The following is a 12,436-nucleotide window of genomic DNA, read 5'->3' as shown; positions in this document are numbered from 1 at the left end:
TTTAGAAGACGTTTGAAAATGGGGTCTTTATTCCCTAGAGTGTTCCTTTTCATGAAGAATAAAAATCTGCTTGCATAGCTTGACTGAGTGAATATAAAAAGGATGTTTCTTGTGATTGGTATGATTCAGAACTAGCGGGGGTGGGGGAGAGAGAGAGTCTTGAAAAAGAGTAGGCAATTTAGGACTGGTTAGTAATTTAACCATGAGGGTATAGAATAGAATATCCTTTATTGTCACATCTACTCCATTGTAGAAGTACAGTGAAAAGCTTTTACAATGACTGCCTCTTATGGCGCCATTTAGGTACAAGTACCTAGGTACAAATCTTGTATACAACAGACAAATAAAAAGTAGTTGCATTACTTTAGAGGTTTTAAAATAAATTTGAGAAATAAGACATCGTTAAAGGATTGATGTTACACTGAGGTGAAAGATTTCAACTAAACATTACATTGTAGCAACTCAGTGCAGGACCTCTGCACGTGGTCTGACTGCCTGCACCAATCCCCAGTCCAGCCACTGTCCCCACTCTGGTCCAAGCCTCCATTCTTCTCTGTACCAGTACTCGGCTGCTGCAAGGTAAGTTCCAGGACTTTCTCCCTGGGGCTCGCAGCCCGTGCTGCTGCTCCGTTACTTCATCTGAAAGACTGCACTTGAGATTAGGAATCTTTGGAATTTTCTGCCCAAAGGGTATGGAGTCTCAGTCGTAGAGTAAAATTTTGCAGGGGTATGGGAAAAATGCAAGATAATTACACAGGGACAGAAGATCAACTGTGATCTAGTTGGATAGCAAACCAGGCTTTTGGGGCCGAACGGCCACCACCTGTGCAGGTTTCCTATGTGTCTCTTTTAATATACAAGCCAAATCTTGCTGTTAATAAGGTTGCACAAGTTGGCTTGAAGTGTTGAAGGAGATGTACTGGGAAGGCTCAAAAGTATTTGGACTAAATGCAACATTATGTCACTGAAAACATTTGGACATTCATTAGTTTTGAGCAGTTACTTTCATACTGTCTCCTTTCCTGCATCCAGAAGATTTGCAAGAAGCAAGTCCGTCAAAGTGAAGAAAACCAGTCGCTGGTCTGCTCAAAGGTTTGGGCTGAAGATTATGGTGGTTTTAGTAGGAGTTAGCTGACTGGTGTGGATTGACTTTCTTTTCCTCCTTTTTCCTAGAATAGAAATCTTGATGGATATTTTAGGTTTGCTGTGTAATTCCTTCCAGCATTCTCTTGTGTCTGTATTAATGTAAAGTGGACGGTAGAGGGAGGGCCAGGGAAGCAGCAGTCACTTTTCAACTAGCCTGTAACGGTGTTTTAACGTTTCCCCTCAATGTCGTCCTCTCCAAGTTGATCTTGATTTTTGAGTGCTGTCCTGGAGATATGAGCACACATTCTCGGCTCATCCTCTCGTGCAGTACTGGAGACGTGCTGCCTTGTCTCAGGTGTAGTCTTTCAGATGAAATAATGGACCAAGCCCTCTTGGATGAATATAAAAGATGCCATAACTGTATTTTAAAGAAGAACGAGGATTTTTTTTCAGTGTTTCTTTGGTAATTGTTTCTCAATCAACAGAACAAAAAAAATTTATCAGGTCGTTTTTTTCATTGCGTGAGAAATTGCTGTACATGGATTGCTTGCTGTTTTCTGCATTTAAATGGCAGATGGAGTTCAATCTGGACAAATGTGAGGTGATGCATTTTGGAAGATAAAATTGAGGTGTGAATTAAACAATAAATGGCAGAATCCTTTAGCATTGACTTAGAGGGATCTGGGCGCACAGGTCCACAGATTCCTGAATATGGCAATATAGGTGGATATGGTGGTCAAGCAGGCGCACAGCATGCTTGCCTTCATCGGCCAGGGCATCGAATATAAAAGTTGGCAAGTTGTATTATAGCTGTATAAAACTTTAGTTAGTCCACATTTGAAATATTGCGTGCAGTTCTGGTCGCTACACTACAGAAGGACATGGATGGTTTGGAGAGGGTGCAGAGAAGGCTTGCCAGGATGTTGACTAGTCTGGAGGGTTTTAGTTATGAGGGGAGGTTGGATAAGTGCAATTATTTTCACTGGAAAGAAGGAGGCTGAGGGACGACCTGATAACGGTCTACAAAATTAAGATGCATATATAGTGTGGATAGACAGAGGTTATTTTGCCCCAGGGTGGAAAGGTCAGCTACAAGAGGGCACAAACTCCAGGTGAGAAGGGGGGGTAAAAGTGTGCAGAAAATTTTTGAGGATGATGAGGTGTCTGGAATGCACTGCCAATGGAGGTGGTGGAAGCAGGCACATCAGCAATGTTTAATGTCTATCTTAATAGACACATGAGCAGGAAGTGAACAGAGGGATAGAAACTGCGTATAGGCAATAAGTAGCTGGTCTAAATGAGGATTAGGAATCGGCGCAGGCTTGGTGGGCTGAAGGCTTAATTTTCTGTGCTGTATTCTATTGTATTATAACAGCAATCACACTCTTTTAGCTGTCAAACAGACTTCCTGAGGCTGCACAGTGGAATGTTACAAATTTTTTTTGTTTGTTTTCTCATTGCATAATAGGATAACAAATCAATGGTTGTTCCTGTTGTTGTCAAACCACTTTATTCTACTGCAAATGTTGACACAGACCAACTTTTTAGTAGTTCTGTGCACTAAACTTGCAGTGAACTTGTCATTGCATTCATGGAAATCCTTTTTAAGAGTACTGGGCTTTGACGAATTCTGCTTTCAAATTGGGTGTGGTCAGAAGTTGGGTTAAGAACAATTCTGGTGACTATCCACATGAGCAAGTGTGTCAACAGTTTTTATTGATTTCATTTGAGATTCATACAGCAGTTTCTTTCTAAAGAGACTGATTCAGTGCTTGTGTGCTCTTGCGCTCTCTTTGTGACTCTGCCAAGCTTGGTCCTCCTTTCAATATTTTAGTTTAGTTCGCATTCAGAAGATGTCCGTGCCAACGTTTATCCTGTAACCAACATCTTGTTTTAAATTCTTTTTATTGTTTTTGTAGGAGTTTGCCGTGTGCAAATTTGCTGTTGTTTCCTGCTTAACGATTGTGAATTTCTCCTTAAAGTGTATCAAGTAGATTTAAGATGCCTTTGAGCATCTTGATGTGAAAAGTGTTTCCTTCCACCCCAGTGCTTCAGGCCAGGATTAGAGAAGCACATATATCTGAGAGTTGTAGAATGGGATAAATTTATACATATGGCGAGGCCAGACCATGAAGGGATTTGAAAACGAGGATAAGAATTTCTAAATTGAACCACTGTATAATCAGTAAATGCAGGGATGCTGGGTGAATGGAACTTGGTAAACCAGTTTTGGATGCCCTCCAGTTTAGAGGTTAGCTGGTGAGAGTAGTGAAAGTTCTAGACAACTGAGTTTTAGTCCATTTGATTATTTCTTCCAATATCTGGTTTTTAAACCACGCTGGTACTTGTCTAGTACAAGTCCTGTGAACATTTATTAAGGATAGTGACTTGTGATGAATAGCTGTTATTTAGAAAAAAATACCTTTAATTGGGTTTAATAACTTTCTACTGCTCAGTTCAAAAGGCATTAAGTATGTTAATTTTTATTTTGGATCTTGGGTGGCTTTTAACTAGTGTTAACTGTTTAGACGACTTTAATAGTGGACCTGGTTTTTCAGGCGAATTCTTGCATCTGCTCTGAAGTGTTCTTGTAGTAGTGCAATGGCTATGGAAAGAGTCAGGGCTGCCCACATTCTAGCTCCTGTAAACTGACAACAGAATTGAAGACTCGGTTTTCTCTTCCCCCTCCTGTCCTTTACCTTCTGCAGCCCATTAATGCTCATTTTGCACACCTCCAACTCTGACCTCCTCATATATCATCAGTTTCTTATGCCTTCAAAGTAGACTGTAAAACTCTGAAATGCCTTTCATTAATCTCCCTGCCTTTCTACCTCATGTCAACTATGACTCAGTGAATAGTGTTGTTGACTCAGTGAGCTTGGGGATCTCGGGATTTCAGTATAAAATCTGGAATTACTGTGCAGCACTCCGTCAGGCCTGCACTGCTGGAGATGCTGTCTTTCAGATGAGATGTGATACTAACGCTCCCTCTAACCTTTTGGGTGCATGTAAAAGCTTTTGCAGCATTCTTTGCAGTACCTGGGGAATTCTCCTGTGCCCTGGCCAATAGTTATTTCCCATTGTACCTCACTGAAACAGATTATCCAGTTATTATCACATTGTCATTTGTTGGAGCATGGTGTGTGCAAATTGGCTGTTGTTTCCTCCAAAAAGAATTGTTGTTGAAATGTTAGGTGTCTACATTTCTCAAGATTGGTCAAAGTGGAAGATTTTTGATAATCAATTGGACATCCTTCTCCTTGGCTTTATGCCAGTTTTAGCCTTGATATTCATTCTTGTGAAGAACCTTGGTGAGATTTTTGAGATAGAAAGGCACATTGCTGTTGGATCTGGACCTTGGGTATTTCCATAGGATGTTGGAAGGAAAGAGAAGGCAGAGATGCTCAGTTTAATATCTCACTTGAAAAATGGCATATTCAACAATGCAAAACTCCATCAGTACTGCACTGGAGCATCAGCCAAGCAACTTTACTCTGAATATAAGTACATCGTAATTCTGTTTGAAAATTTTAAGCAATTGTCAGTAAGGTATGTCTCTCTTGTGTGCTTGGTTGCTTATTCTAACTTCTTGTGTGATTTGGTGTCAGATTGCGATCTCCAAGAACTGTAACAAGGTGAGGTACTGCATTAATGGTGATGTATAAATGCAAGTTATTTAATGTGGTCATTTCTACATAAGTGAGTGAATTGGTGTTCATTAGATGTCAAAGGTAATGGTACAGTCACTGTAGTTCTACTGGATCATGGGGCTGCTCTGTCAATAAAGAGAGACTTGTGGTGGTTTAACCTGAGGGTCACCAAGTCTCAAGTAAGAGAAGTTGAAAAGGAAAATCCTTTTGTGGTAATTTCAACCACTTTAGCAATTGAACCAATGCTGGTGTTACTGTGTTGCAAACGTGCCATTCAGGCAACTGAGGTAACTGACCCCAACTTCCCCTCAGAAAATGTTGTAATTGTTAATTGATCCAGTAAATAATTTGCGGAACTTCTTTACCCGAAGATGGTAAGAAATGGAACTCAGCACTGCATGGAGTAGTTGAGAGAAATAGTCTAAACATAAATATATTGATGTCCTGAAACGTTGAAAAATGTTTTTTTTTTGAGGGTGGCTTATCCTATTAAATACTTCTAAACACTAAATTATGAACTTTAATCAATTTATTCAACAATGTTAATGAGTTGTGCGTTATTCCCACAGAGCCTTAGTGAAAGTAGAGAAGTCTGCCTCACCACCAGAGTATGAGTCTCCTCCCAGCAGTCCTGTGACAAAGGATGACAATCATGTAGCTTCAACTTCTCCTGCACCACATGTCCCTTCTATACCAAAGTCACCATCCCAGGTAATGTAGTTCATCAGTTGTCTTTCTGGTAGCATGCTGTCTTGTGATCTATATTCTTCAATCAAAGAATATTGTTTATTCTTTTGCACATTTACACTGTCACCTCCTTCTACATGGACTCCCTTCCCATTGATCTGTGTATTTGCGAGGTCACCTCCCCACGCCAGTTTGATCTCTTTCCCTTATTGAGCTCCTAATGGATTGCACACAGTCTCTCAGGAGCAAGTGGATTTCTATTATAGTGCTATCCATGCTTTTATGTTACCTTTGGGACATCTGTTTCCTATACCCCCCCTGGAAAGCAAGGATTTGCTGTACACTCTGGATATATATTAGTGATTGGGAGTATTCTGGAATACTAGAGCTTGGAATGGTTTGCCTTTGAATTTTTGTAACAGCTATGTGAGAACTTATCTAAACTCGGCTCACCATGGTACAAAGCGTGGAGGATTTGGTTTAAACTGGTTAGTGCATATCCAGTTACTGTCTTGCGCATTCTTCAGATGTTTGCTGACTCTGTATGCCAACAAAAATATATGCTACTTAGTTTTCTGTCATAAATGTGCTGTCATCAGAGTTAGTAGTAATCTTCTAAGCCACTTTTTGGGAATAGGGCTCATCTGATGAGATTCTGTGTAAAATTCAGGAGACGCTGACTGAAATATTTCAATGTTTGATTTTATTCCATCTTATCTAGTGTATAGCATGATGATAAACTAATGCTGCACTGAATGATGCAAGTACACTGTCAAATCAGACTACCCAAGAAACTGGTGGTGTCAGAAGAAGAACTACTTTGACTTTAAGTAATTAACCTACTTGGACAATTTACTGAGGTGCTGCAGGCATGGTGTGGCTCAAAACTAGTTAACAGGCTTTGCCACTTAAGATACAGCTCTATCCCACATTCAGAGTGGCAGACAGTGACTAGTGTGGTGCTGCAGTGTTTAGTGCTGGGACTCCAGCTGTTCACAATGTACATTAATGATTTGGACAAGGGAGTTGAATGCCATAACTCCAAATTTGCAGATGCCGCTAAGCTGGGTGGCAGTGTGTGCTGTGAGGAGGATGCTAAGAGGTTGCAGTGTGACTTGGACAGACTATGTTGCATTTGCCAAGTATTTGCACACTCAACCAATGTGGATAAATATGAGGTTATGTGAGGTATATAAATGTGAGGCTTTCAGTTATTTCAGCGGCGGGAGTCCGGGAGAAAGTGCGAGGGCAGCCTGGGAAGGTAAGCTTCCACCCACTAAATTTGGGAGTTAACTAATACCCGAGACACTACACGCATAGTGTCTCCCCCCTTTCCACCTCCTGTAACCTAATAATAACGACTAAGTGTGGTGAGCAGGTAAGCTATTTGCATTTTTGTTTCGTCATCTCTGTTATCTTTCGGGGTGGTACCCAGATGCCAAATCCTCTGGGAGCGGGTCGGAAGGCGAAGCTGGAGTCTGTTTGAGTATATAACAGAGTAAACTTACTGGTGCAGAAAACACTGCAAAACTAAAAAAAAACTAATATTAAATAATTAACTAAGTGGAGATGGCAGGCCAGGTGATGTATTGTAGTGGTATGATGTGGGAGCTAGCTGATCCCATTGAGAACGGCAGTGACCACATCTGCAGCAAGTGCTGGCTGCGTGAGGAGCTCCGGCTCAAAATTGACGAGCTGGAATCCGAACTCCAAACACTGCGGCACATCCGGGCAGGGGAGAAATACCTGGATGCTGTGTTCCAGGAGGCAGTCACACCTGGTAGATTAACTAATGTTAATTCGATCGGTGGGCAGGGACAGCAGTGTGTGACTGCGAGAGAGGCAGGTAGAGGGACCCTGCAGACAGGAACACAGGAGCCGTAGCCCTCGACATTGTCCCACAGGTATGAGGCACTTGCTCCCTGCGTGGATGAGGAACAGGGCTGCAGGAAGGATGAGTCAACTGACCATGGCACCATGGTCCAGGAGGCCATTGAAGAGGGGGAAGCAAAAAGACAGATTGTAGTTGTAGGGGATTCCATCATCGGGGGATAGACAGTATCCTTTGCGAGCAGGATAGAGAATCCCGCGTGGTGTGTTGCCTGCCCGGTGCCAGGGTGCGAGACATCTCTGACCGGCTTGAGAGGATACTAGAGAGGGAGGGGGAGGATCCAATTGTTGTGGTCCACGTAGGCGCTAACAACATAGGCAGGACTAGGAAAAAAGACCTGTTTCGGGATTATGAAAAGCTAGGAACAAAATTAAAAAACAGGTCTTCAAGGGTCATAATCTCTGGATTGCTGCCCGAGCCACGTGCAAATTGGCACAGGGAGGCGAGGATCAGGGAAGTAAACACGTGGCTAAAAGTGTGGTGTGGGAAAGAGGGTTTCCTTTTCATGGGGCACTGGCATCAGTTCTGGGACAGGAGGGATCTGTACTGCTGGACTCCACCTGAACAGGGCCGGTCCAATGTTCTGGCAAAAACGGTAAATAGGGTGGTTAATAGGACTTTAAACTAGTAAGTAGGGGGGAAGGGAGAAGTGAGTGTCGAGGGAGAATAACAATTAATGTAAGGCAAAGCAGCAGGTTAGCAGGTGACGAGGAAGCTTCAACTCCATTGAAAATTAGCAAAAAAGTTAAAGGGAAGGAGAACTCAAGAGCTGTTAGTAATGGAGGTAATAGGACCCAAAAAGAAGGTGCAAAAACTGGCATAAGGGCACTTCATCTGAATGCTCAGAGCGTTCGAAACAGGGTGAATGAGTTGACGGCGCAAATCATGGCAAATGGGTATGATTTGGTGGCCGTTACAGGATGGTCATGACTGGGAGTTAAATATCCAGGTGTGTCAAACTGTTGGGCAGGACAGACAGGAAGGTAAGGAAGGTGGTGTTGCTCTGATTTTTAAGGATGATATCAGGGCGGTAGCGAGAGATGATATAGGTCCTACTGAACAAAACGTTGAATCCATTCGGGTGGAAATTAGGAATAGCAGGGAGAAGAAGTCACTGATAGGTGTGGTCTATAGGCCACCAAATAGTGACATTGTGGTGGGGCAGGCAATAAACATAGAAATAGCTAATGCATGTAAAAATGGTACAGCAATTATCATGGGGGATTTTAATCTACATATCGATTGGTCAAACCAGATCGGTCATGGCAGCCTTGAGGGGGGGTTCATAGAATGCATCCACGATAATTTCCTTGAACAATATGTAATGGAACCTACGAGGGAGCAAGCTATTCTAGATCTAGTCCTGTGTAATGAGACAGGATTAATTAATGATCTCACAGTTAAGGATCCTCTCGGAAGGAGCGATCACAGTATGGTCGAATTTAAAATACAGATGGAGCATGAGAAGATTAAATACAGTACCTATGTCCTGTGCTTAAACAAAGGAGACTATGAAGGAATGAGGGAGGAGTTAGCTAAGGTAGAATGGGAGCAAGAACTTTATGGTGGGTCAATTGAGGAACAGTGGAGGACTTTCTAAACAACTTTTCACAGTGCTCAGCAGAAGTATATTCCAGTGATAAGAAAAAACTGTAGGAAAAGAGAGCCAGCCATGAATGTCTAAGGAAATAAAGGAAAGTATCAGATTGAAAAAAAAAACACGGAAAAGCAAAGAGTAGTGGGAAATTAGTAGACTGCAAAATCTTTAAAGGCCAAAAGAAAGCCACAAAAAAAGTAAGATAGATTATGAGAGTAAACTAGCTCAGAATATAAAAACAGGAAGCAAAAGTTTCTATAAATATGTAAATCGTAAAAGAGTGGCGAAGGTAAACATTGGTCCTTTAGAGGATGAGAAGGCCAATTTAATAACTGGGAATGAGGAAATAGCCGAGACACTAAACAGTTATTTCATGTCGGTCTTCACAGTAGAAGACACAAATAACATGCCGAAAACTAATGGCAAGAAGGTTATAGCAGGCGAGGACCTAGAAACTATCATTATCCCTAAGGAGGCAGTGCTGGGCAAGCTAATGGGGCTAAAGGTAGACAAGTCTCCTGGCCCTGATGAAATGCATCCCAGGGTACTAAAGGAGGTGATGGGGGAAATAGCAAATGGACTAGTAATTATTTACCAAAATTCACTGGACTCTGGGGTGGTTCCCGCAGATTACAAAACAGCCAATGTGACGCCACTGTTTAAAAAAGGAAGTAGACAAAAAGCAGGTAGGGTCTAGGCCCGAAACGTCAGCCTCTCTGCTCCTATGATGCTGCTTGGCCTGCTGTGTTCATCCAGCCCTGCACCTTGTTGTCTCGGATTCTCCAGCATCTGCAGTTCCTACTATCTCTAACTATAGACCAGTTAGTTTAACTTCGGTAGTGGGGAAAATGCTTGAATCTATCATTAAGGAAGAAATAGCAAGACATCTGGATATAAATTGTCTCATTGGGAACACCCAGCATGGGTTCATGAAGGGTAGGTCATGGTTAACTAATTTGGTGGAATTCTTTGAGGACACTACTTGCATGGTAGACAATGGGGAACCTGTGGATGTGGTGTATCTGGATTTCGAGAAGGCATTTGACAAGGTGCCACACCAAAGGCTGCTACATAAGATAAAGTTCCACGGTATTACAGGTAATATATTGACATGGATAGAGGATTCGTTGACCAGTAGAAAGCAAAGAGTAGGGGTAAATGAGATAACAAGGTGTAGAGCTGGATGAACACAGCAGTCCCAGCAGCATCAGAGGAGCAGGAAGGCTGAAGTTTCGGGCCTAGACCCTTCAGAAGTGGGGGTAAATGGGTGTTTTTCTGGTTGGCGGTCAGTGGCTAGTGGTGTGCCTCAGGAATCAGTGTTGGGACCGCAATTGTTTACAATTTACGTAGATGATTTGGAGTTGGGGACTAAGTGTGGTGTGTCAAAATTTGCAGATGACACTAAGATGAGTGGTAGAGCAAAGTGTGCAGAAGACAAAGTCTGCAGAGGGATATAGATAGTCTAAGTGAGTGGGCAAAGGTCTGGCAGATGGAGTGCAATGTTGATAAGTGTGAGGTCATCCATTTTGGTAGGAATGACAGCAAAATGGGCTACGTTTTAAATAGTAAAAAATTGCAGCACGCTGCTGTGCAGAGGGACTTGGGTGTCCTTGTGCATGAATCGCTAAAAGTAGGACTGCAGGTGCAGCAGGTAATTAAAAAGGCAAATGGAATTTTGTCTGCCATTGCTCGAGGGATGGAGTTTAAAAACAGGGAGGCGATGCTGCAGCTGTACAGGGTCCTGGTGGGGCCACACCTGGAGTACTGTGTGCAGTTTTGGTCTCCTTACTTGAGAAGAGAGATACTAGCACTGGAGGGGGTGCATAGGAGATTCACTCGGTTGATTCCAGAGTTGAAAGGGTTGGATTATGAGGAGAGACTGAGTAGACTGGGATTATACTCATTGGAATTCAGAAGAATGAGGGGAGATCTTATAGAAACATATAAGATTATGAAGGGAACAGATAAGGTGGATGCAGGGAGGTTGTTTTCGCTAGCAGGTGAAACTAGGACTAGAGGGCATCGCCTCAAAATAAAAGGAAGCAGATGTAGGACTGAGGTCAGGAGGAACTTCTTCACCCAAAGGGTTGTGAATCTGTGGAATTCCCTGCCCAGTGAAGCAGTTGAAGCTACCTCGCTGAATGTTTTTAAGGCAAGGCTGGATAAATTTTTGAACAGTAAAGGAATTAAGGGTTATGGTGAGTGGGCGAGAAAGTGGAGCTGAGTCTTGGAAGGATCAGCCATGATCTTATTAAATGGCAGGGCAGGCTCGAGGGACCAGGTGGCCTACTCCTCCTGATTGTTATGTTCTTATGTTCTTAACCACTTTGGTCACAAACAGGAAGGTAAATTATTATCTGAATGGTGTTAGTTCAGGAAAAGGTGAGGTGTAATGAGACTTGGGTGCCATGGTGGAACAGTCGCTGAAGGTTGGCATGCAGGTACAGCAGGCAGTGAGGAAAGCTAGTGGCAGGCTCTTCTTCGTAGCAAGAGGAGTTGACTATTGAAGTAAGGATGTTTTGCTGCAGTTATATCAGGCTGTTGGTGGGGCCACATCTTGAGTATTGTGTGCAGTTTTGGTTTTTTAGTCTGAGGAAGGACATTCTTGCTACTGAGGGAGTCCAGTGAAGGTTCACCAGACAGATTCCCAGGATGGCAGGACTGACCTATGAGGAAAGACTGGATCAACTGGGCTTGTATTCAGTGTAATTTAGAAGAATGAGGGGGATCTCATAGAATCATATAAAATCTTGATGGAACTGGACAGGCCAGATGTGGAAAGAATGTTCCTGATATTGGGGAAGTCCAGAACTAGGGATCACAGTCTAAGAATAATGGGTAAGCCATTCAGGACTGAGATGAGGAAGAATTTCTTCTGCGTTGTGAACCTGTGGAATTCCCTCCCACAGGAAGCCGTTGCAGTTAGTTCATTAGATACGTTCAAGAGGGAGCTGGACATGGCCCTTGTGGCTAAAGGGATCAAAGTTGATTGACTTATTTATTGTCACCCATGCAGAAATACAGTGGAAGGCTTTGTTTACGAGTGGTTCAGGCAGATTTTAGTAAGCAAAGGATGTACAGATCAAAAAGACTTAACCTGTATGCCTCTGTCTAAGTCTATGTTGTACAGGGCGTGCACTAGGCAAGATCAGCATTATTTGAGGCTAGAGAGTCCATTCATCAGTCTGATAATGGCCGAGAAGAAACTGTTCCTGAACCTGCTTGTGCGTGTGTTCAGGCTTCGTATCTTCTGCCTGATGGAACAGGGTGTAGGACATCATGACCAGGGTGTACATAGAATATAGAGCATGCCCTTCAGCCCACGATGTTGTGCCGACTTCTTATCCTACTAAGATCAATCTACCCTGCATATCCTACATTTTACTATCCTCCGTGTGCCTATCCAAGAGTCGCTTAAAAGTCTCTAAAGTATCTGACTCCACTACCACTGCCAACAGTGCTTTCCACACACCCACCACTCTGTGTGAAGAACCTACCTCTGACATCTCCCCTATACCTTCCTCC

General features: G+C 42.8%; 1 protein-coding gene across 1 annotated transcript in view; it reads left to right on the top strand.

The window, feature by feature from the left end:
* Window positions 1-12,436, top strand: part of LOC109922190 (myc box-dependent-interacting protein 1-like) — a 77,830-nt gene that overhangs the window by 34,861 nt on the left and 30,533 nt on the right. Inside the window, exons 5-6 of the mRNA XM_048599258.1 lie at window positions 1,033-1,120; window positions 5,287-5,447. Coding sequence (XP_048455215.1) covers window positions 1,033-1,120; window positions 5,287-5,447 — 249 coding nt within the window. The remainder of the gene's footprint in view (window positions 1-1,032; window positions 1,121-5,286; window positions 5,448-12,436) is intronic.

The sequence above is a fragment of the Rhincodon typus genome, chromosome 7 (genome assembly GCF_021869965.1).
Source record: "Rhincodon typus isolate 14 chromosome 7, sRhiTyp1.1, whole genome shotgun sequence".
NCBI classification, from domain to species: Eukaryota; Metazoa; Chordata; class Chondrichthyes; order Orectolobiformes; family Rhincodontidae; genus Rhincodon; species Rhincodon typus.
Note: the sequence above shows the minus strand (reverse complement) of the source record. Positions and strands in the feature narration are given on the sequence as shown.